This window comes from Myxocyprinus asiaticus, chromosome 10 (genome assembly GCF_019703515.2).
Source record: "Myxocyprinus asiaticus isolate MX2 ecotype Aquarium Trade chromosome 10, UBuf_Myxa_2, whole genome shotgun sequence".
In the NCBI taxonomy this organism is placed as follows: domain Eukaryota; kingdom Metazoa; phylum Chordata; class Actinopteri; order Cypriniformes; family Catostomidae; genus Myxocyprinus; species Myxocyprinus asiaticus.
This window is the reverse complement of record NC_059353.1, coordinates 19292840-19319156: the sequence shown is the minus strand read 5'-3', so window position 1 is coordinate 19319156 and position 26317 is coordinate 19292840. Positions and strand designations below refer to the sequence as shown.

At 41.9% G+C, this 26317-nt stretch overlaps 1 protein-coding gene across 2 annotated transcripts in view; it reads right to left on the bottom strand.

Annotated features, from left to right (window-relative positions):
* The window catches only part of LOC127447176 (histamine N-methyltransferase), a 380204-nt gene that overhangs the window by 49805 nt on the left and 304082 nt on the right, over positions 1-26317 (bottom strand). For both annotated transcript variants that reach the window (XM_051708810.1, XM_051708811.1), the window contains exons 14-16: positions 19947-20138; positions 4892-5158; positions 4461-4639 (exon numbers count right to left, since the gene is read on the bottom strand). In XM_051708810.1, the coding sequence (XP_051564770.1) occupies positions 4461-4639; positions 4892-5158; positions 19947-20138 (638 nt within the window). The remainder of the gene's footprint in view (positions 1-4460; positions 4640-4891; positions 5159-19946; positions 20139-26317) is intronic.

Here is a 26317-nt window from a genome sequence, read left to right as displayed (position 1 = left end):
GTTACAATATTGAAATGTCAATTAAAATGTTCATAGCACAAAAAAATATTTTTTTTTTTAAAGAAATTTTGCAAGTCATGTGTAGCAGGATGGGCTAAAATGACCTGCTTTATTGTGCTGTGTCACGTGCATGCTCTTAGCCTATTAGTGCCCTTGTTGTGGGTATATAAGAGGTGGGTTTCGGCTACCTGGATATGCGTCATTGTTGGTATCACCCTTGCTTGATGTCACTGGTTGCCGCCGAAGCTATGTGTAATGGCTGTTGTTAATAATGCTTTGTGCATGTGCATTTTTTAATATGAGTTTACCTGTTGCTATTAGGATAATGTTGAACGCATCCTTTTCAGTCCGCTGTGTGCTGGCTGCCTACTCTTCCCAGATGTGTTGTTCAGCTTCTACATAAAAACGATTGTTGATTGTGTTTAGCGACTCATGATCTGTCCGACTTCAAGCTGGGATTTGCATTGTGTCATTTATGTTGGCGATATGTTGCCGATTGAGCTGCTGCATTCTTACATGGTGAGTGACCACGAATGGTATGGTTTACAGTGACCATCCCTCGGTATGTAGGATTGCAGTTCTTGCTCATCGCTCATTTGCCTTTTAATAATGCACTGTCTCATGCTTGGCAGGTTTATCTGCGCGTCTGAGGGTCTCACTGGCTCCTCGCTAGGGTTGAGCATCTACATCTACCGATGTGACTGCGTTGCTGTTTTGCCTCCATTGCTGTTTGCCTCGATACTGTTTCATTTTTACTGGGCTTGATCACCCAGCTGATTGCATCTATCGGCGGTTGTACTGTCATCATCTGTCGGTGCGGCTTTGCTCGGCCGTTCTGTCTACGCCTGTCTGCGACCTGCTCATTCTCTAGCGGTTGCTTTCCTGGGTTTGTTCTTTTTTGTTTTGTGTGTATTTTGGGTTTGGTTATTGTTTTGGTTTTGTTTGTTTTCTGTATGTACTTTGTTGTTTTCGTTTCATGTTTTGGTTGGCGCAGATTTCTCCTGCATATGTAATTAAATTAGTGTTTCGTTTGTTTTGTTTGTATTATGATTCACCACTCTATAATTAGCTCTTGCAGTGTGTGTTGAATTGTAATGTTTTAACCTCCCTTTCACGCTGCTTGATAAAGCTTGAGCGAATTATGTCCTTAATGTATTGGATTTATGTGTTATGGTAGAGTGAAGCCATTGTATTTTATTTGTTGATTTTTGTTTTGATTTACAATGAAGTTGGAGAACTGATTTTAGGTTTTTGTGAAATTATTTCTTGTGTGTTATTTCCATATTTTGTGTTTATTTTCTTAATGGAGTCAGCTTCTGTGAAACTGGAAGCTTTATTGATGCCAGTCAGTGTTTGTGTGTGCATATTCACTGGTGAACCTATATCGTGTGTGTGTGTGTGTGTGTGTGTATTTTCCTTTTTTTTTATATATATATATATCTGCAGGAGCTGGGGGTTCCTGGAGTGGGGAGGCTAGCCGCTGCCGTTATTTGGTAGTGTGTCTGTACCTAATGCTGTGCGTTTATTATTTGCATCCATTCTCACATGTGAGTGGTGTGACTTGGGGATTTACTAAGCTGGCAGCACGCCTCCAGTTCCCCTTGCTACTGGTAAGCTTCCGCTTTGTACAACTGTCTTTTTGTGTGTTGGATATAGGTCTGTGTATGCTGTTGGATAGCTGAGCAATGATTTTGCAAGATTTTAAGGTTTTATTTATTGTCTGTTTGTGATTTAATAAAGTTTATTTTTCTATATTCATAACCACGTCTCTTTGCCCATTTTCTGGTAACGAACTTGTGCGCCCTTATTGGGGTTGTATTCCCTGTTATATTCCGGGGTGACGTAGTTGACTGCTGTTGCCATTTATTGGCATCCTCTGGACTGTTTGTCTTGTCCCTCGCTTCATTTGCCGCATTTTGGCATTGTTTTGATTGAGTCTGCCATTATTGGCGTCCCCTTAGAGATTGCCCCAATCCACTCCGTCACACATGCATCACACTCTGAATATATCAAGTGTGTTTCTCTGTTCTTCTCGATTATTCCTGATCCAGTAATTTTTCAACACAAAGTGAGACATTTCCCTTTGTCTCCCTCTCTTTTTCTTACACCTTCTTTCTAACACATTCTCTCTCTCTTCCATACACTGTAATTTGGCACATTGGATTCTCCTTAGTACTTCTTAGAGCACAAAAATCTGCACTTTTGTAAAGTACAATTGAGTAAAGAAGAAAGGCTTAAATTTAACAGGCTTCAAGTTCAACAGAGGTAACACTAATTACCTTAATATCAACCAGCTACAACAAAACAACAACAGTAGTCATACGAATTAAAACTTTATTCATTTTTAAATAATTATTATTTTTCTACATAAATTTCCTTGTTTTGACCAAATAATTTATTCAAGCACAAGGGATTATGGGTAATCTACATAGCCATTATCAAATTTGATAATTTTAAATTAGTAGTACTCAAAGCCAAAGTTTAAAGAACGTATATATCTAAGTTATGATTCCAAAATGTGACATTTTAAGTACTGTTTAATAAGGACCACATACATGTATTTATTTATGACAACTTTAGGGTTTAGAGAGTTAACTAGTAAGAATAATACTAAATGAAGCTTAAATTGAGTAAAGTATTTTTTTTTTTTTTTTTACAATTTGAGAACTATAAGTTCAGTTAGGACAACTCTCGGAGATAGATTAAAGATTTTTATGGATGATAATGACAGTGAAGTAAGCATAGTCTTGGCGGACTAGATCTGCTTTACGCATACTGCTGCTGCATGACATGAGTTAATAAGCTGCTGTTGTTGGCAAGAAAACATGACGCTGCTGAGACAGAAGAGACATGCTGCTGCTACTGTACCAACATCAAGATAAAGCCCCCGTAAAGCAGATCTAGACAGGTGGTGCTGGGGAGGTGGAGGGATAACTCTACACATACTGCGCTGCTGTAGCCATTTCCCAGTGTATTGCATGAGGTGAGTAGCAGCTTTATATATTTTGACATGAGGGAAAAGCTTCTGATAGCTTCTGAGGTGCACCTGTTCAACCTATCAGCCAGCACCATGTAGAGTTTCCTAACTGAACCTAATTGTCATTTTTTAAGGAGAATGACAAATGAGATCTCCTATACAGCAATCAGATTAGTAGTCTTACAAGTGTCTCCTCTAGGATTTAAGAAGAGATCTCAAAAATTATGCTTAGATTTAACAAAATTCCAAAGTTTGCAATCAAAAGTACGAGATTTCAATATGAACTCAAACACTTGACTTTCTTCTATGCTTGTGAAGAATCTCAATCTCCACACCATCACAGAGGAGTCCAGTTTACAAATCGCCAGCTGTAGAGCCTGACTGCCATTGACTCAGTGCGGCCATTTGCAAATGTTAACAGTGAGAGTTCATCTCCGTGAAAGATCAGAGGGGACATTAGCCAAGGCAAACTCTGCTATTTGCTGAGGGGTATTTCTGAGTCCTGTTAAACAGTGGGTCCATAAAAGTTGTTAGGAGGAATATCTTTCATGCGTGTTGCCTGATGTACATACTGACCTCTAGAAACCAATGTGTCCTCAGTAGCTAATTCCAGCACACATGGCACGTTTATATTAAAATTCTACATGACCCATCTGGGAGCAAGCTGGCACAAATATTCTGAGTATGCCTTCCTTATGTTTTCCTTTTTGTTATTTTAAACAAAAGACAAAGATGACATCAAATTCAGAAGACCTGAAAAACAAAGGCCTTTTCATGCAAAACCCAAATTGCTAATGACTGCATAACTGTTTCTATAATGAGAAGGGACAATATGCAATATGCTATAGTAAAATAAAGACTGAAAAAGAGAACACAACTTGAATTGAGAGCTGGCAGAGTTGTACTTGTTCCAGTAACAACATTTACCATAATATTACAAAATGCCCTAACTGTCTGACAGTCAATGGAGGAGAGGAGAGGAGAGGTCATGGACAGACAGCCTGCACTAATGGGCATATTTTTCTGCGAAAAGCTCAAATCTGCGGCACTCAGGAACAATATTTATATGGACACTTATTAGCATCTTGCTGGGAGAGAGAAACTATTTAATGGACAACACTGTTCATACTTTTGCTTAGAAGCTGAAGTACGTTTAGTAAACTGCACTTAATGAAGAGGCATTAGCCAGTGAAATGGTAATGAGTTGAATGTAAACTGTACTCAGAATGCAAAATTCATCTGAAGGCAGCTTAAATATGTTCCGTTGGGGATATATCAGGCATTCAATAGAAAATGTATATTTTAAAGGCCCTAAATGAAACAGTTTACATGAGCGATTATCTAAACCATGATGCCTGCGATCATGGACTCTAATGATTCTCATTACTCGTTTCTCACTGTCGATTTACCATATGGCAGTGGAAGCCTACAGAGAAACAGCTGCAGGCACGTTCTGGTCTCCCTTTAGGACTGCACATCTCACCTGATTCTTCAGATCTAGTTTGGGGCATGGCCGGCCGCCGTTGAACGGCTTCTCCCGCAACCATTTGGATCTGATTTTCAGCCCGCTGCCACAGGAGGCGCTGCAGGCTGACCACGTCGACCAGTCGCTCAGCTTGCAGTCCAGAGGGCATGGCACATGGCAAACCTCTTCTGCCAGACCTGCGAGGGAGCATGTCAAGTAATCAGTGGCCAAGCCCCTGCCATTCACAATCATAGTAATAACATTACAGGAAACACTGGTGGCTATGCTGAGACCTCCATCTAATTTACACTGACAGTTCAGGGCACCCCACAGCTTCCTGTTTGACTAATAACTACTTGCCTTCCCAGCGGAGGAAGAATTACTTAATCTTTAAACACAGAGAGCGAGAGATTTGGAAAATAAGAGGGAAGCAGGGAGGCGTTCTGTACCTGTTTCGCTGCAGAGGTCTGGGCTAACCAGGTGGCCTTCGTGGTGCAGACAGGCCACAGCTCGATAACGTAATCCCTGACCACAGACACGAGTCTCTCTACGACCCCTCCAACCCTGGAGAGATGCTTGTGTTGGTGTATCCGACAGGATACAAGATGACCAGTTACCATACGGCTGAGAAAGAAACTCATCACATGGACAAGGTTCAGATTCCAGCAGAGGGTAAAAGCCTTCTCTCTGACAACGGTCTTGTTTCCTGCTTCGACCTGAAAATGGTTCGGAAAACAGAGAGAGACCCAGAATGAATGATGGAAAGAGAGAGCAATAAAAAAGAGAGACCAGTCTTATGAGTTTTAGCAGCCAAACTGACAAAAATAAGCAGAACAGAACAATATACTGAGTGATCAAGTCAAAAGCATCAGTGGCAAGGATACACTTTCTTAGATATTTATGTAGATCAGGAAGAAATGTTGGGAAGAACCAACACCAGGGTGACCCATATCTAAACAAATTTATACAAAGCATACATACTTTACATACATGGACAAATGATAATTTGACCAGATGTAATCCAACCACATTGTATTAATGATAAAACTGACTAATTTATTGTTTATTTAAATATAATTCACTATAATGAACTGTAGTAAAATAGGAATCTATGTTATATGCAAATAGGACAAATGCAAACAGCTCTTTCGCAGTCAAGAGGGAGTCCAGACCGCACACTGGGAGATTTTGTGTGTAATACAGCTGTCTTTGAAAATGATTAAAACATTAATGATCTATAGATAACCAGGACTATTATTCATGCTGCTGTCAACTGTGGACTGCTAAGTGCTACTGCAAACAGCCCCAGGGAATGATTCCTGAACTATTCTGATTGAAATGGAAACATTTCAGAATTTGCAGTGACTCTCAGAAAAACTCAGTTTGCAGCAAACATGTCATTTTTTCAACACTCTTTAGATGATGGAGGCTCAGTTCTGACATTATTGATGGATGGATTTTCAGGATCAGAGATGAAAATAAGCATGGACTTTGTTCTGGCTGACACTGGCTGTTTTCCAAAAGCTAAAAAAAGTATATGGACGTAGAAAGGCAGAACATATGTATCCTTGACTGCCTATTATATAAAATGGCAAGAAAAAATACACCCTTTGGAACAGGCCCGGTTCCAGATCAAAATCACTGAGGGTGCTTCTGAAAATAGTGGGGGTTCTCTGAATAAAGTGGAGATGTATTGTAATTACAAATTTTTTAATAGATTAAATCATGTTTAAATTCTACTAAAACAACATAAAGAACAGTTTTTCATGTACAAAACATTTATTGCTTCATATTTTTTCTGTCGCTGAAAATGACAGTAAAATGCTGCACCTGCAGATTAGGACATACATTGATGCAGCATTTTGTGTGTTGACAAAATGCAGGGATTTTTGTTTTTGCTGGGATTCAAGGAAATCTGCTTGCCAATTTACAGTAGTAGTCTTACATATTAAATTGAGCAGGGGTGTGCAGTTATTTTTGTACAGGGGCCACATCAGCCGTTAACACAGAACAGAGAAGATAAAAAGTTCTGCATAGTTGTATCTTTTAAGCCCAGACATCCACTCAGTGAATGATGCACAATTTTCTGAAGTGTATACTGATGGGACCATTCTGTGATTACTTGAAGTTTTGCTGCTATACTTTCTATCATGTGGTAGAAAAACTGAAAAGCTGAATAAAATTATTAATTGATTATTTTACCATACTTCAATGCAATGGTAATTTAGTATTCAATTTAACTCTCTATATCAGGAGTCTGGTTTAAAAGTAAAATAAAATATTTGGGAAAGAGATTCTTTTAAATTTTACTTGTTTTATTCTGAAAACATTATCAACCTGTTTACACACGAGTCTCGTCAATGGTTTGTTTGGCATCCCATTTAGCACACAATTGAATAAAACAGGCTGCATGACACTGATAAATGATTACCACCAGAGTAACATTCACATACAGGTGTGAGGGACTTAAGCATTTCACAAATAACACAAAGAACAAACATTTTCCTCTCCCGCTTGGTTTTGCTCGTGTATTCCCTCCGTGCACTATTGAGCTTTTTTTTTTTTTTTTTTTTTTTTTTTTTTGCAGAGAGAAAGCACGTGCACTCGCATGCATGATTGCCATATTGCATAAATTAAGTATGACATAAGGTGAAATATTTCCTATTTGTGCATTTATAAATCTCTGACTGGGGTGTTGCATCTATTATCTGGCAACCCTGAGCATATCAAAAGCTTGTGGATGTGCGATAGGTCCAAAAGCCATATAAATGAAAGATCGACCTGCGGGCAGTAGTTTGCCCTGGTCTGTAATTGAGGGAGCCCCGTAGAACCGGACTGCTTTGGAATTAGCTGGTTTTCTGCAGTAATTGGTCATAAAATGTGATTTCATCTTTAACAAATTCACAAGTATAGACAAACACAATGTGCTTAAGCTAAAAAACACACAAACAATTAATTATCTTTCATGTCTTTATTGAACACATCCCATTAAACATTCACAGTGTTGTGGAAAAAGTAAAGGAACTCTTGGATTTAATAACTGGTCGATCCTCTTTTGGCAGCAATAACCTCAACCAAGTGTTTCCAGTATCTGCGGCTTAGACCTGCAAAATGTTCAGAAGGAATTTTGGACAATTCTTCCTTACAGAACTGCTTCAGCTCAGCCATATTCTTAGGATGTCTGGTGTGAATGACTCTCTTGAGGTCATTCCACATCTCTATTGGGTTAAGGTCTGGGCTCTGACTGTGCCACTCCATAAGATGGATTTTCTTCTTTGTAAGCCTTTCTGTACTGGATTTAGTTAAATATTTAGTGTCATTGTTCTGCTGCATCACCCAATTTCTTCTGAGCTTCAGCTGGCGCACAGCCACCCTGACATTATCCTGTAGGATATCTTGATAAACTTGGGAATTAATTTTTCCCCTCAATGATGGCAAGTGGTCCAGGCCCTGAAGCAGCCCCAAATCATGCTCCCTTCACTGTACTTCACTGTTCGGATGATGTTATCATGTTGGTATGCGGTGCTCTTTTAGCGCCATGCGTAGTGCTGTGTGTTCTTCCCAAACTATTCATCCTTAGTTTCAACAGTCCACAAAACATATTCCCAGTAGCATTGTGGATTGTCAAGGTGGTCTTTGGCAAACTTCAGGCGCGCAACAATGTTTTTATTGGAAAGAAGTGGCTTCCTTCGTGGTATCCTGCCATTGACTCCATGCCTGTTTAATATTTTCCGTATAGTAGACTCATGAACAGATATGTTCACCAATGATTCCTTCAAGTCTTTAGCTGTCACTCTAGGGTTCTTTTTTTATCTCATTGAGCATTCTGCGGTGTGCCCTTTGAGTCATCTTGGCCGGATGGCCACTTCTAGAGAGAGTAGCCACAGTATTAAATCATCTTCATTTATACACAATTTGTCTAACTGTGGACAGATGAATATCTAAGCTCTTCAAGATAACTTTGTAACCCTTTCCAGCTTTATGCAAAGCAACAATACTTGTTCGTAGGACTTCTGAGATGTCTTTTTTGTGAGGCATGGTCCACGTAAGCAGATACTTCTTGTGAATAGCAAACTCAAATTGTTTGAGTGCTTTTTATAATTCAAAGTAGCTCTAACCCCCACCTACAATCTTGTTTCATTAATTGGATGCCAGGTTTGCCAACTCCAGACTCTAATTAGCTTTTTTTGACAACATTAGCCTAGGGGTTCACATACTTTTTCCAGCCTACACTGTGAATGTTTGAATGATGTATTCAATATGTACAAGAACAATACAATAATTTCTGTGTTATTAGTTAAAACAGATTGTTTGTTTGTTATTGTAACACATGTAGATCAAACCAAATTTTAAGACAAATGTATATATACACACAGGTAATTCCAAAGGGTTCACATATTTTTCTTGCCACTGTACCACAGTCCTGTGTGTGCAGTTTGATGGTTGGTGGAAAAATAAAAAATGGCATCTGAAGTGGAGGTTGAAAGGAGTACATTTGCAATGTCCTTTTTCTTTAATTTTTTCACTTATGACTCAATTTGTACAGAGAAATAAGCATTGTAGTCACAAAATATTTGCTTGGATATTGCCCACCTAGCAAGGAACATTCCAACAACTGGCTAACGTTATGTTAAGGTTAGGAACAAATGTTAAAACAACACTAATGGAACATTGTTCTTATAATTTTAGGATTCCTTAAACTAGATTTCTTTAAAAGAAATTCTGAGAGTTATAACAGATAAAGATATCTGACAGATATTCCAGATATTCCAAAACCACAATATAACGTTTGGAAGATATTTTAAAGATATACATTTGTTAGCTGGGCTCTAAAGCTCACTTGAAGCCTGTCTGACAATAGTTTCCTTAGAAGGTACCTTCACACACAAAATACAGCATGTTTAGTCATTGACTGACTTTGCAGTGAGAGCAAGGCAGCTACCTTCAGTTCCCTATCTGTCACTCAGTCGATGTTGTGATGTTGTGTCGATGTAGTGACACTAGGGGTCACTCTTGGGAGCCCCAAACACCTCTGGTCTTTGAGAAAAGGCCAATAGTAATTGGTGAGTGGAATTTGGATGCCACTCCCCCAGACAAACGGGTATAAAAGGAGCTGGCTTGCAACCACTCATTCAGATTTTCTCTTTGGAGCTGAGCGGTTGTCTTTCACTGAGCTGAATTCCTCCACCGATCCATTCACCTCTACAAACTGCTGGATTTACAGCGCATTACATTGGCTTCTCCCCCTCTGCACCAGTGGAGTGCAGAGAATGCCCCTGGGCACTTCGGCAGACTAAAAGAGTATATTCTTCCTCTGAAAGTGTATATTTTCCTCTAAAAGAGTGGCACTCACGGGGAGCATCTTTTTAAAGATGCCTTTCCGTTTGTGTATTTTTCCTGGTTGCAGTCGTTAGCTCTCCACTTCAGATGGCCACGATCGCTGCCTTATGTATTTGGGCACTGCCCATGTGGAGACAGTGTTTGTGGATGGGTCATGTCCTCACTGCGAGAACATGACCATGGCAATGTTGCGGTCGCGGCTTTCTTTCGTCAGAGGGAATGCCACCCCAGTGGCTCCCTGCCTCGGTCCTTCTACCTACGGGTATGAGGCCATGTCGGTTAGCATTTGGGGACCCCGATGGGAGCTGCTCTGCCGGGTATGCCCCCGCGGACCTCCCATTCCCCAGCATGCTAGTTCGCCCCGGTCGAGTTCTGGGATGAGACCGCCGGCTCGTCTCAGGGTGGGTTCACGGTCTCATTCGGGGCTCGTGAAGAGGATGAGTTGTCGATCGCAGCATCGGAGAGCGGGCTCATCCAGTCTGATGCTGAGGACTCAGCTGGGCTCCCACCTTTGAGTGTAGTCACCCAGTCGCAAGCCGATGCTGAGCTGGCGGCCATGCTTGCCCGGGCGGCTGTGAACGTTGGACTGGAGTGGAACCCTCCACTCCCCCCTGAACCCTCATGGCTTGACGATTGGTTCCTGGGCCCAGAGCGCCGCTCACGGCTGCGCTCTGCCCCTGTCCCTTTCTGACTGAAGGTGCATGAGGAGCTTACGAGGATGTGGTGGGCACCTCTCGCTGCCCAGACCTGGTCTCTCAGCTCCTCCGCTCTCACTACCCTCGATGGTGGGGCTGCCAGGGGGTACTTGGCGATTCCCCAGGTGGAAAAGGCGATTGCGGTGCACCTGTGCCCGCAGAGCGCCGCCACCTGGCGGAACCACCTGAGACTCCCGTCCAGGGCCTGTAGGTTTACGTCATCTCTGGCAGCTAAGGCCTATGGTGCCGCTGGACAGGCAGCCTCCGCCCTGCACACCATGGCTCTCCTGCAAGTGCACCAAGCCAAGGTGCTAAAAGAACTGCACGAGGGTAGTTGCTGGCAGTGTTGCTCGCCCTGCGGAGGCTTTGGCCGCTGATCCAGGGCAAGCACGTGTTGGTCCGGATGGACAGCACAGCGACAGTAGCATACATAAACTGCCAAGGCTTGCAAGCCACTCACATCCCGTGCGATGGATGCGCTGTCACGGCAGGTCATGCTCAGGGGAGAGTGGAGACTCCACCCCCACATGGTCCAGCTGATTTGGAGTCGATTTGGTCAAGCACAGTTAGACCTGTTCGCTTCCCGGGAATTCTCCCACTGCCCACTCTGGTACGCCCTGACCGAGGCTCCCCTCAGCATGATTGCGCTGGCACACAGCTTGCCCCAGGGGTTATGCAAATATGCATTCCTCCCAGTGAGCCTACAAGGTCAGGGAGGATGAGGAGTAGGTCGTCCTAGTAGCACCCTACTGGCCCACCCAAACTTGGTTCTCGGACCTCGTACTCCTCGCGACAGCCCCCCCAGTGAATTCCCCTGAGGAAGTACCTTCTTTCTCAGGGACAGGGCACCATCTGGCACCCACGACCAGACCTCTGGAACCTCCACGTCTGGCCCTTGGACGGGACGCGGAAGACCTAAGTGGCCTACCACCCACGGCGGTAGACACGATCACTCAGGCTAGGGCTCCCTCGACAAGGCGCCTGTATGCCTTGAAGTGGCGTCTGTTTTCTAAGTGGTGTTCTTCCCGACGTGAAGACCTCCAGAGATGCGCAGTCGGGTCGGTGCTTTCGTTCCTGCAGGAGAGGCTGGAAGGCGGCTGTCCCCCTCCACCTTGAAGGTGTACGTGGCCGCTATAGCGGCACACCACGACTTAGTTGATGGTAAGTCTCTCGGGAAGCACGACCTGATCATCAGGTTCCTTAGAGGCGTGAGGAGGCTGAACCCTACCAGACCGCACCTCATTCCCTCATGGGATCTCTCCATAGTCCTACGGGGCCTGCAGGGAGCCCGCTGAGCTAAAGGCACTCAGCTGAGCTAAAGGCACTCTCTTTGAAGACTGCCCTCCTGACTGCGCTCACCTCCATCAAGAGGGTAGGAGCAGGCATTCATGCAGGCATTCTCTGTCAACGACACGTGCCTGGAGTTTGGTCCGGAATACTCTCACGTGGTGCAGGGGACCGTACAACGCTCGTAAGAGCATTGGGAGAGGTTATGTGACGGCCGGGTGCGCTGGCTACGAGGCACACAATGGTCTGCCCATCTCGCACCACCAGTTCACGTAACACAGTTCAGATAGTTGTGCCGTTTTGTATAGGGACCCCTAGTGTCACTACATCGACACAACGTAGATTGAGTGACAGATAGGGAAAGTCCTGGTTACTTTCGTAACCTCTGTTCCCTGATGGAGGGACCGAGACATTGCGTCCCTCCTGCCACAACACTGAACTACCCGCTGAAATGGCCGGGACCTTTTCTCGGCTCCTCAGCACAAAACCTGAATGAGTGGTTGCAAGCCAGCTCCTTTTATACCCGTATGTCTGGGGGAGTGGCATGCAAATTCCACTCGGCAATTCCCACTAGCCTTTTTTCAAAGATCAGAGGTGTTTGGGGCACCCAAGAGTGACCCCTAGTGTCACTACATTGACACAACATCTTGTTCCCTTCATCAGGGAACGGAGACGTTTTGGACACTTTCATCTAACATACAATGAAGAGCATCTTCCCTTATCTTTCTTTCTTTTTCTTCTTAAGTACAAACACATACCATTACCACTGTCATGTTCAGTGGACCGTGTACATCTAATTTATATAATGAGGAGAGAAATTAATTTCAAGGCTTCTGTTTAAGAGTTTTGCTCTTAATTAGTTGAGCTCCTCTTTGCACACTTTACTTCCTGGAACATTTCAAATTAGTCATGTCCATTAGACATGATTACTGAAGATTATTAGGTTATAAATAAAAAGCATCTGTCCGTGAGGAGAACTGCTTCATTCAGACATTCTGTAACTAACACTGCAGACCAGCATTCAATGGGGTCCTCAAACCTGTCAAGTACAATCACATCAGCACATCAAAACCATGTGCCGCATGAACAATGAACAATCAAATATGAGAGGTTTGCTTTGTTGATCTATCTATCTATCTATCTATCTATCTATCTATCTATCTATCTATCTATCTATCTATCCAAGAGCATGCGAGCAAGAGTGATGGGCAGAAAGGTAGAGGGAAAGAGTGACTAAAATTCTCACTATGTCACGACAACTCCCTGCTGTGTGTTTGCCAGCCTCCATTTGTTTTGGGTGTTCAGGGGTGGCCAGTGATAGAAAACAGTGCTAACGGTGTGAAATCCTTAGCTTGCATTTTTCTAGCTGTAATTTCTGTCGTTTCCACCGATGCTCTTCCATTTTAAGGATCAAATCTGTCATCTTAAAGTTTGATCGCCTTTGATGTGGGATTTACAAAAAAGTATCAGGTGAAAAAAGCCTTTGAAATTTTATCTGACACAGAAAACACATCATGTTGTCAGATGTGCAGGATCTTAATGAAAGCCAATCATGACTTAATAGGAACAAACTAACTAAAGCAGAAAGCCCTGCAGTAATTCCCTAATAGACTGCCTGTAGAGTAGTTCACAGCAAGTCTCTGTTCCCTGATGATAGATAGGACTGTCAAAACAAGTCTGATATTCACAGTAATGTTAACAAAAGGAGAAAAGTGGAAATGAAGAGCATAGTTAATGAAACAATGAACTGGGGCACTGAAAAAATGTTCACTTTAAATTATTTTTATTTCTCTGCCTTTAGCTGATTATACCCAGCTAAGGAATGTACCAAAGCTGACGTAACTGTCAGCTTATTCCCTTTGTTAAAGTAATATTCCTGAAGTGATAATACAATTGTGACACTCTCAAAATCCTTATAGAATTGGCACTAGCTCCTGAAGGATTTTACAAACATGCTGCCACTAATTTGTGCTTGTACTTGTCAGGATTTAAACAAGCTTATCGACTTGCTATGGTATAAGGATTTAACATATTCACCATGACAATTTTCATTCTGAAATTTTTGTATTCTGTCACACTAGGCATCCTACTGAATGTAAATAACAAATGTATCAATGCTTATTCTTCCATTTCCTGAGGTAAGTACTATAAGAATCGCTGCTTGGTAGATCATGCCAGCACTCATCAACACATATACAGTAGGCAGTAGGAGAGTTTGTAAAAATCTGTTTGGAAATGATCATTATTTTTATGAGTGATGCAGAAATTACACACTTCACCTTTACTATTAACATTTTATTTTCTTGTATCTCCTTTCATATGTATGGATGTTTTTTGTTTTAGTCATAGTTTTAGTCTTTTGATGAAAATGTACTTTAAAATTAGTCAAAATTTTGTCATTTATTAATTTTAGGGCTGTCTTGTCATGAGTGTGCAAAGCGTAGTGCTACGTGCTACGACCGTGCTCAACATCTTATCCGATTTTCGTGAGAGTGCTAATTCTAAGTATATAACTTTCATGCCAGCACAAAGAGCAAGTGGGCGAGGGTGGAAGTGTTTGCACTACTGTGGGTGTAGGCGCACAAACTGTGGATGTATTGTATAGTAATGAAGTGGTAGGATGCGTACGTCATCGAGGCTGTCTCGTTTCAGAAAAGTGAGTAGGACACTTCGAATGCAGCCTTCGAATGCGACCTTCTTTCACAGGAATTCAGAGGATGCATGAGGTGTATCCTTCGTGGGCACTCACAACCCACAATTATTTGCTTCGATGGAAATGTAAAAAACAAACAAAAAACAAAAAACAAAATGACGCCAATTTGCCCGTAAATATGATGTTCAAACGCAAGTAATGTTAATTCCCAAGTTGAAGTACCTCAGTAGATGAATGCAGAGTATATACTATGTATAATTATAGTAATATATAATTAAAATAAAGTATTGTAGACTAAAAGTACACCTGTAAAATCTATTTTCTTTTCTCTTTACATCATTACAACTCTCCTAAATTTTACCTCATACATTCTCTTCAAAAGGGACTTTGTTCACTTCTCACTCAAAGCGCTCGTGCTTGTTAAAAAGTGGCATGCTGTCAACCATGTTACGTTCTGTTTCCGTTTGTCCTACGAACGCCGTCTCCTTTAAATGAGACTTGTTTAAAGGAGGACGCTCGGTATAACGCAGCCTTCAAAGGACGCGTTCTACCTAGCATGCAGCCTTCCAAACGAGACACAGCCTAAGTGTGTCTCTTACATGTATTTTATATATATATTTTTGACATTACATATGTTAGCCAGCAGGTGGTGGCAAAAGATCATTTTTGTGTGTAATATGAGCCAGTTTGGTGACATAAAGTGAATCTGAATCAGCCAGTGTTTACATACAACAGTGCTCCATGATCGCTTGTATTACTACTATACTACTAAAGCTAGGAAATAGCTTTAAAATGCTTTCAACGAACAATTTAAGCATTAAGGCTCATCACAACTGAGAGACACAACAGACTGATTAATTACAGAACTCAAGGCACTTACCTCTTACTGGAGTTTCCACATTGGAGAGGAAATACTCTTTAAAATGGCGGAGGAGACTGCGGTTTCTATAGTGAATTACTCTTGTGCACCAGCTACCGCAAAATAGGGAGAAATACCCCCGCTTGGACGGCTATTTTTCCACTGAGAATGCTGATCTTCAGAAAGCTGACAGCATCTCTGCTTGGGAGTGGCAACAGGTGATCACACACGCTCCATCTCTCTCTCTCTCTCTCACACACACATCCATCCTTGTTTATCTAATAACTTGTTAGAAACAGCATAAGCCGATACTATTTCTGAAGTGACATTTTTGGATTTCTAACGAAGGCTTGGATGCATCATTTGGTTTGAACCAGCAATGGCAGATTCTGATCCATCACGTAAGAAAGTAGTTCCATGCACAAATGCATTTTTATGACTCAGTTTTTTCTATTTTTTTTTTAATTTACTTGTTCATTGAACTGTTGTACATAAGCAATATCAAACTCGCAATCGTACTATATGGCCCTAAATAACACTGCTGTGATTCGGCCGCAGGCCATACATTAAAGCCCTGCACGGGCCTCAAATCTAGACCCTAACCCAGCCCTGGCCTGAGACGCTCAGGCCCTAGCCCTTGTCCGACAGCTTATCAGAATTCTCGGCCCGAGTCCGACTGGAGCCCGTGTTTTTTTTTTTTTTCTTCATTACACAGCTTATACTACTGTTGCTGCAAAGTAGTTATATTTCATTTCTTTATTAAGTTAATTTAGAAAAAGGTTTGGAGCATTTTTTGTTTGTTAAATTAAAATTTTTGTTTTTTAAAGTGACGACCAAGCAGCCAGCAGCCGACAGTGAGTTGATCACGTTTGATCAATTTAGCCTCTCAAATCAACACTTGACTTGCCTACAATAAAATCCATAGATATAAAACACTTCAAGCATATCACACAATGTTAGTTTAAATGTTTATTATCACCACCACAGTAAAAAGGCATTTTTGACAAGCTCAGGCAGGCTGCTCTGCTGCTCGCAACGGTGTGCGGAAAAACAGACGAAAGGGCTATACAATCTAAACAAATGCAGGTTATCTTACCTTACCTCAAAAATCAAGGCTTCACCACAGAACATGGCCATTCTTATTTCCAATAGTTTCCAACAGTTAGACTAATGAAAATAAAGTCCAATCAAACAAAAAACAAGACAGCCTCCTAGTCTTAACATGGCTACAGCCAGAAGAACAGTCTCTTACAGAGCATCGTGGAAAAAAAGCACAGCATCCACAGTGGAAGGTTTCAATCCAGTCCTCCTTTCTTCTATAACTCTTCCAGCTGTGCTGAAGGCACGCTCACTGCTACTGCTGTTGGTGGGGACACTAAACACCATGCGAGCCAGTCTTGACAGTCGTGGTAGCATGGTCTCGTGTTGTTTCCACCAGCGCAGCACATCTCTTCCATCACCTTCCATGTTGGGATTAAGGCGCAGGTAATGCTGTACTCCATCATTATCCTCCTCCTGCTCCACAATATTTTCCCACTCTTCCTCAAACTCGGCCAGCGCTCTCTTCTTTGCTGCGTGGCTCGCAGCAACAAGTGCAGGCACAGCCGTGCCCGCCGCTGCACGAATCATAATTATAATTATTAATTAGGCCAAGGCCAAGTAGGCTATGATTAATACATTAATTTAGAGGCCTATTTAATACAAGGGAAGTGACTTGGTGTGGTTGCCGGTGCAAATAAAGTGAAATAATAATAATAATAATAATAATAATGATAATGATAATAATAAAAACAACTCACGTAAAAGAAAATCTCACCGGCTTGTTAATCAGCCCCTGGTGCCGCCCCCCTCTCCTCTCTGAAGCGGGCTATCTGTCTCGCCAGCTGATTGCTGTCATCCCTCTCGGCGTCTGTGAACATCCTTAATTGACTGAACTTCGGCCATAAGAATATGGGCAGTTTGTGAAGTGGCTGGATGTGGACTTTCTTCATTTTGCACTCAAAGTGTCGTTGGCGGATAATTGCTTGGGAAGGTGTGTCCGACACATCTGGCTGGCAATGTTGTTTCAGTTTGTGTTGCCAAGGCACGACGAGGTTCAGTGTTGGGTATTTATCCCCCTCTAACTCCCTTTGTGTGTCATAAAATGGGTGCAGAAATTGCACCAGGAAGGCCAGCGCATCTGGGGAAACATCGTGTAGTCGCTGGCTCTCACCACGGCTCTGAAGTATCTCCTGTAACTCAGCGTAGACTGACTCAGTTGACTCCAGGGTGAGGAATACGCTGCTGTATCTGGTTTCTGCCATCTGTTTGACAGTTTTTGACAACCGGCTTGTCAGACCTGACTGCTTTAATTATCGGACTAAAGCCTTGGCGGCCTGCAGGGTTTCTGCTACTTCTGGGACTGTTTCTGTAAGCTCATCTGGGTTAAAGGCATGCCGGAGGACAGTGTTGTACAAGTGGTCTTGACAGTCCAGGCGCTGGTGTGGGCGGAGAGTGGCAAAAAAAATTAGCCCCCTGATCGGTTACCCAGACAACATTATTCATCACTGATGCATCAAAGCCAAGGACTGAGACTAATTGCTGCTGCAACTCTTTTTGAATATTGTCTCCTGTTTTGGCCTCGTTTGGGAAGCCTGTTGTGGTGAGTACCCTGCTCTTCATAACATATTGTGGTGTGACATAGTGACATGTGTTTGACATGTAGCTTATCTTACGGTGATCATCCGTCCACATGTCAGTTGTCATGCCCACACTTATCAACGACATGTCCCCCTTGATCTCTTCAACCACATCCCTTCTCTTAGAAGTCGCCATTTCTTTGCACTTTCAGGTGATTGTGGTGGGGTCAGGGAGTAAACTTGTAGCTGACAGACGGCCATGGGCTGCATCTACATTTATTAGCTCTTGTGCTAACTGGATGAAACCATTTCAAATGCTACTGTTTCAAATGGCCGAATGTCCATACAACAGAAATTCACGCATTTAGCTGCGATTAGTGATTTCACCATAGAGGGAGTTGGTTTGGTGAGGAAATCACTCACTCTCATTTGTTTGCTGCTGCTGGTTGGTCTGCTACATCATCCATGCTCAAAATGTCTTTGTAAATGAGATGATCCCATCTTACTATTGTAGCTTAGCACAGCCTTGCAAGTTGTGCATTGTGCATAACCAGTAGGCTCGTCATTTAAGGTTGTCACTACTTGAAAAACAGCCCAGAAGTTTGCCTTTACTCGTGTTTTTCTCAGTTTTAAGTTCGCTATTGGCGATTTTTCTCTTTATGTTCTCCATTGCACGTGAGGTGAATCGTGGGTCCATGGGAAACCTGTGTGTGTGTGTGTGTGTGTGTGTGTGTGCGTGAGCAGACTGTGTCATGTGTATCAGTGTGATAGGTTATAAAACCTCTTTCTATGTTTGTTTTACCATCATCAACTTCTCATGAACTATAATGTGAAAATTGGCCCGAAGTTGTAATTTAAAGCCCTAGGGCGTAAATATGTCAGGGCCTGTCGGGCTCGGGCTGAAATGCAGGGCTCTACCATATATGCTGATGTAGGGCCATATCGCACTCTTGCTCGTGTGATATTGCTTAAGTATTAGCTACTGTTTAGTAGTTAGCCTACTGTATTCTGAATTCTTCATGCTTTAAAGACTGTTATTAATTTTCCATGTTTAGCTAGTTTAGAATATTGTATTGCATGCTGCACGCTTTTTTTAAGGAAACAGCGTATTCTCAATGCAAGTTACGTATATTATGATTAGCGCGTAACTTAAGTTCACTCGCTTCATTGTATGTGCAGATGCAAGTTGTAATATTACATGTATGTTGTGGATATAGTGATTAGTCTCATGTAGAAATAAGAATGCGTTTGAGAGGGGTAATTAACCCATTTTAAATGATTCATTTTCCCAGTGTTCAGCGCACTCAGCTCAAGTGGAGAAATTCCCAACATACTGAAATACTGGATTAGATGAACAATATCTAATATCTTCTTATATAAACAGATGTTTCTCTAGATGTTTCTTCTTCTGTTTATATTGTGCACTGTTTTTAATTATCATCATAATGCATCTTTTTCATCTTGTATTCATTAGCGTTGACGAAATTAAAAAACCCTTTGGCAACAAACGTTTTTTTGTTGACGAGATTAACACTGATGCAAATGTGTTGATGTGCATGTATACAGTGGGGTCCAAAAGTCTGAGACCACTAGTGAAAATGCTTCTAGTTTGGTATGTCCTTCTTATGTTTCAATGACAGCATGCATTCGAGATGGCACGGACTCTGCAATATTGTGCAAAACCTGATGATTCATGTTTCCCAGCATGATTTGAGAATGTTCAAAAGAGCATATTGTGTGATTCAATGGAAGTAAAGAAACTAACCTTTTTTGAAGGTGCTATATATATTCAGTGTTACGTACTTACTTATTTACTGAAAAATACATCCCCAATGGGGCAACCTGAGGTTTAGTCTCAGGGATTGCCCCTTGCATAGTTCAAACCAGCAACCTTTTGGTCACCATCCCAGATCTGTAATAACTAGGCAACCTCTATGACCTCACACTATTTTCTCATTAATGTAATTAGTGCATGAGGTGTGGAGCTGTTATGTTATATGTTGCACATTCACAACTGTGAGTCAATCTGTGAGTTATCTGAATGTATCTCACCTGTTAGGGTACGTTTGCGGGTGCGTCGGTTCCCACAGCCAGAGCACTCTGTGAATTTAGACCAAGTACTGAGAGTGCAGTCATCCCTGCAGGGCACCCAGCAGCTCCTGAAGCGTGACGGCATCGGCCCGGCCCACTGCAAACACTCAGACACATCTGCCACCTCATCATATTTGTCCACACAGCTCACTCCTGGGAGAAAACAAAATCAACCCCACCACAGCTTTAATACAACAGCACATCTGCCATAATTTAAGCCCACTTGCTAATATTAATAAACATTGGTTATTTCAAGCTTGCAAACTGCAGAATCACAAAGACTGAAAAATGAAATCCGATAATGTATATACAGAGGTAACAATTCAAGTTGTTCTTAGTCTCAGCCATAGACAGCACACCCACGGAACGCCCCAAGTCCTTTCGCTGACCGCCTAAAGCATATTGCACACAAAAATGGCAAGCGCTGGCTGGAATCCTCAATTCCAACTTGACTGGCTGGTTTTACCCAACTTTCGGGAGTAAGGGTACACGTTTTCTTTTTTTTTTTTAAATCAGTCCACCAGGAAACAAATTGTGCTTACAACATACAGAATTGATACAGTGAATGTTTCTGAGGAAGAACTAATCAGTGGATTTGTCAAAGTCTGCAAGCTTAATGCATTAAATCTTTGGAAGATACTGGAGATTTGTTAAAAGTACTTTATATCAGGTTAACTAGATATCAACAAGCAGAACTGTATATACACATCTATAAACATCTTCTGCTATTTTTCACTGCACATCGATTTATGGAGACTGTAGTAAAACAAAGCACACATGGTTGGTTTTTTTCTTACTTTACATGTCAGTTGTAAGTTCATGTAAGTGTGCAGTTCTTGACCAGAATAAGCTGAAATGAGGACCAGATTTTATGCTGTTTGGTTAAAGGTCTAAGTCTAAAAGAGAATACGTCTTTCTAACACTTCAGTCAACACCAATCCAATCAGCCTCATTAAAGGAATAGTTCAGCCAAAAATGAAAATTATCTCATCATTTACTCACTCTCATGCCATCCCAGATGTGTATGACTTTCTTTCTTCTGATGAACACAAATGAAGATTTTTAGAAGAATATCTTAGCTCAGTGATCCATACAATGCAAGTGAATTGTTGCCAGAGCTTTGAAGCTCCAAAAAGCAAATAAAGGCAGCATAAAAGTAATCAATAAGACTCCAGTGGTTGAATCCATATCTGCAGAAACAATATGATAACTGTGGTTGAGAAACAGGTCAATATTGAAGTTCTTTTTTTCTATAAATTCTCCTCCCTGACCAGTAGGTGGTGATATGCTCGAAGAATGCAAATAGCCAAAAACAAAAGATGAATGTGGAAGTGAAAGTGGAAATTTATAGTAAAAAATTACTTATATATTGATCTGTTTCACACTTACACCTAACATATAGCTTCTGAAGACATGGATTTAACCACTGGGACTTATGGATTAATTTTATACTGCCTTTATGTGCTTTTTGGAACTTCAAAGTTCTGGCCACCATTCACTTGCATTGTATGGACCAACAGAGCTGAGATATTCTTGAAAAAATCTTTGTGGCAGATTCACTAAACAGTTGCGGCACTTTTGGACACTTTAGTCTTATTGACTAACCACATGCAATCACATTTAGTGGGCACTGATAAAATGTGCTAAAATTAGCATGATGGAAAGGTGTGTGAGTGAGTGTGTGTGTCTGTAAACAAAAGCCTATCGGCTATTTTTAAAAACGGGAGAAGTCGTTTGACATGTCCTGCCCCCAATTCCTGACACAGTAGGAAATACGCCAAAACAGCGAATGAACAGCACTCGTCAAGGCACATCAGTGCAACTTAAAGATGTCTTGTGTCTGGATCAAAATGATGCTGTCCAGTGCCGGCAAATACAGTGGTCTGCGGATCCTAGGCTATATTCGAATCGGACTGCAAGATCAGAATTGCATGTGCAATTGCATTCAGCAGCGATTGTGTGGGTGCGTTTGCGCTGTCGCCTGATCTACATAATTCCTTTAGTGAACCGGGCACTAATGAGCACAGTTAGCACATTCAAAAAAAGTGCAAGAGGGTAAATAGTGGTGACTCCTCTCCTCTAAATGGTGTGAAAAATTTCATTTTTGGGTGTACTTTCCCTTTAATTAATACAAAATATGCTGCTGTGCCAACATGTTACATGACACTTCCTCAGACATTCACAACTTTGAAGCAAATTCATTCAAATGTATTCGCCGCTGAATTAAGCAAAGGCATTGTGACTAAAAGCCATTATGTTTCCCCATAATTCTATCTTTTACAGTGCTGATTTCAGATCTTCCTGCATGAAAATACATCTCCTCAGCATTGCTGCCACTGAGGGACGATAAATGATATGCTTGGCAAATGTGAAGCCGCCTGTTACATTTTCAGCACAATGGTGCATCCATTCTACCCACAGGGTGATGTATTCCTAGCAGACAGCCGAGATTGTGCCGAGGACTTTTTGCTCACTGACATAAATTTGCCACTCTGCCATACATGATGACATGTTTTGACACAGTCCTCCAGAGTGTGGCTTGCTTCCACTCAGCAGAATCTTTTCATGGGAATTCAGTTAACACATAGCTATAACAATGACACTTGAAGGAAACTTTTCAAACTAAACGGCAAGGGTTATTATTGGTCGAGCAGACATTGTTTGACATAGAATGTGACTTAATAACAAAAACTTAAAAAACACTGACTGCTCCTAAAGATCTAATTAGGCTAGTTTTAATCAAGAAAAAAGCCACAAGATTTTCAATACAGTGATTTTACAAGACATAATGGGGTGTTGTTAGGCAAAATAAATTAGTGGATTTTACTGTAATAAAATTACTGTACAATACATACTTTTATTGCTTTCATAAAATGGTGGCAGGTAATCACAACCGTGCTGATATTTATTACAACTGCACAATTGCGAGTGTGCTATAAACAAGAAATTGATTTTGAGTAACTTATATTTTAGACACAAGATGGTCAGTTTTTCGCCTGTTTTTGCTCCGCTATAGTTCAAAATGAAACCAAAGCAATATCAACCGTTGGCTTCTCCGTTATTCAGTGCAAAATACATTTCCGTGACTTTGCCTCCTTGTTTATGCCTGAGGAACTGTCATGTAACATGTTGGCAGTAGAGGGTCTAATGAATAAACGGGTGAATATTCACAAAGCTGCGGGTCCAGATGGCATTCCGTGCTCTCAGAGCATACGTAGATCAACTAGTGGGTGTTTTAACCATCTGGGGTCGATGGACGTGCCGGCGCGTCCTTCTGGATTTTTTCCTCATAACAGCAGAAACAACTTAAAATACTCCATAATTTTTGGGCATACAGATACGTGTAAGACATCATTAGAGACTATAAAGGGTCTACTTTTATTTGTGTACACTCACAATAACAACAAAACCTTGTGCTTTTGTAAAATAAAGAAACAATTCTTTCCTGCGCGTTTGGAAGATGGCACGCCACACAGGTGATGAAGCTCTACAGATGGTCCTGATAGTGACGAAGAGTTCACATTTTCCTCAGAAGAAGAGCGGGAATCCGACGAGGAACGTTTGCATTTTGAAGAGCGACTTGATCCAGCCGAGGATACAGTTTCAGATGAGTAAGTCATTTAGTTTTATTTACATATTAGTTGACATGCTATTTTATATAAACATGGACATATTTTGCTAATTGGACTATTTCCAGACTTGCCAGCCAGGATTCAGAGTATTGAAATTTGAAATATGTCCTGATAGGCAAGTTTAAGTTACATTTAAATGTTGTTTCGGCTAAAGCAGGTATTTAAATTGTATGCTGTATGATATAAATATGATATAAAAATAATATGAATGTTTAGATTAGATTTTAACTAGTGTTTATGCTGCCTCATTATCATCAACGATGCTTGTGCTTGCAAATACTGTATCTGTTCGGGTGTAAATGTGTAAAATGTGCTGTAATTATGCCCATATTAGAAAATCAGCATATTAGAATGATTTCTGAAGGATCATGTGACACTGAAGACTGCAGTATTGATGCTGAAAATTCAGCTTTGATCACAGGAATAAATAGCATTTTACAATATATTCAAATAGAAAACAGTTATTTTAAATTGTAAAAATATTTCACAATATCACTGTTTTTGCTGTATTTTGGATCAAATAAATGCAGCCTTGGTGAACAGAAGAGACTTCTTTTAAAAACATTTAAAAAATCTTTCAAATCTAAAACTTTTAAACGGTAGTGTAGGTCTAAAGTTTTTAAGTAAAGTCTTTATGTAAAGAAAATGTATAGTCAGATTACTTCTTTTAACTTAAACTTGATTTTGTGAATAAGCTACAAAGAATACATTCAATCATTAAGTCTCCTCACATTCATTCTCTCTCAGGGGAGGGGTCCTCAGGTGTGAATCACATCAATATTCATGATCATCCATGCCTCCTTGCATATGGCCTTTCTAACACAAAAAGTGTCTTACAAAATTTAAATGACTATATTGTTTTGTATGAATGAGTGATCAGGATGGTTTTCACATAATATTTGTAGCAAAAATTCTAGGCTACAAGATCCAGTTCTCAAACGTCTTGTGAACAAATGTTTAGTATGTGTTATAAGGCCTTATTTCAGTGACTTAACATTTTTGTTTTTTCAACAACCATGCATAAATGTTATTTTCTCAAAAACACAAACATGTACATACATGTTATTCACATATTATTGTAGCCCAGTTTGTGCTGAATACAGTGTTATCAGACTTTAGCCATTAATATGTTTTTAAGCAACTGAAAAACACACAAATGTCAAGGCATGTCAAAACTTCTCCAGGGCCCAAAACACCCTCAGACCCCAGAGGGTTAACGGACATTTTCAATCTCTCCCTCTCCCTGTCTGTGGTTTCAACATGCTTTAAGACATCCACCATTGTGCCCATACCAAAAGAGTCAAAGATAACTTGTCTAAATAACTGGTGTCCTGTTGCCCTAACTCCCATCATCAGCAAGTGTTTTGAAAAGCTTATCAGAGACAACATCTGCTCTGTGCTGCCTGCCTCACTGGACCCACTACAGTTTGCTTACAGAAGCAACCGCTCCACTGATGATGCCATTGCAATCACAATACACTGCTCTTTCAAATTTGGAAAAAAGTAACACATATGTGAGAATGCTGTTTGTAGACTACAGCTCAGCATTCAACACCATAGTGCTCTCCAAACTTGGCATGAAACTCTGGGCTCTGGGCTTAAACAGCTCGCTGTGCAGCTGGATCCTGGACTTCCTGTCAGGCAGACGCCAGGTGAACAGAATGGGCAGCAACATCTCCTCACCACTGACCCTCAACACTGGAGCCCCACAGGGCTGTGTTCTCAGCCCACTCCTGAATTCCATATACACACATGACTGTGTGGCAACACATACCTCCAATGCTATCATCAAGTTTGCTAATGATACGGCGGTGGTAGGTCTGATCACTGACAATGATGAAACAGCCTACAGAGAGGAGGTGCACACTCTGACACACTGGTGTCAGGAGCACAACCTCTTCCTCTACGTCAGTAAGACCAAGGAGCTTGTGGTGGACTTCAGGAGAAAAGACAAAGAACACAGCCCCATCACCATTAATGGAGCACCGGTGGAGAGAGTCAGCATCTTCAAGTTCTTCGGTGTCCACATCACTGATCCCCCCCCCAAAGGGCGACTCCTGGCGCCCAATGACGGATGAGGAGGGTATAATGATGCAGAAGATGAAGGATCCAAGGAGGATGATCAGGAGGCCTAGGGGGCGGCTTCAGGGTTGGGAAAGGATCCGGGGGCCTGGGGGGAGGCCATAGGGCAAGGACTGGGTCAGGAGACCTGGGAGGCGGCCACAGGGCAAGGACTGGGTCAGGAGGCGAAACCGTTGGGGAAGCAGGCAAAGCCGAGGAAGACTCAGAGGGCAGAGCTGGGGGAGGCGGAGCCAAGGGAGGCTCGAGGAGAGGATCCGAAGAAAGCCTCTGGGGGTGGAGCCACGGAAGAGTCTGAGGGCAGGCCAAGGAAGGGAGTACAGGCAGAGTCTGGGGATCGACCTCTGCGGTCGAGAGCATGGGCAGAGGCTGGGGAATGACCTCCATGGTCGTGAACACGGGCAGAGGCTGGGGAGGAGGAGTCCTATTCCTTCTCCTCCTCCTCTGGCCAGCAGGGAGCGTAGATATGGGGACGGTCGAGGCAACGGGCACGGGCTCGCTAACCATGGTCGCTACTGCTGACTGCGGCAGGGAATCAACCACCAGAACCTGGAGAGGATGAGCCCCTCAAAAAATTTAGGGGGATAGAATGGAGAGGAGTTACCTTGGAGATAGGGGGCG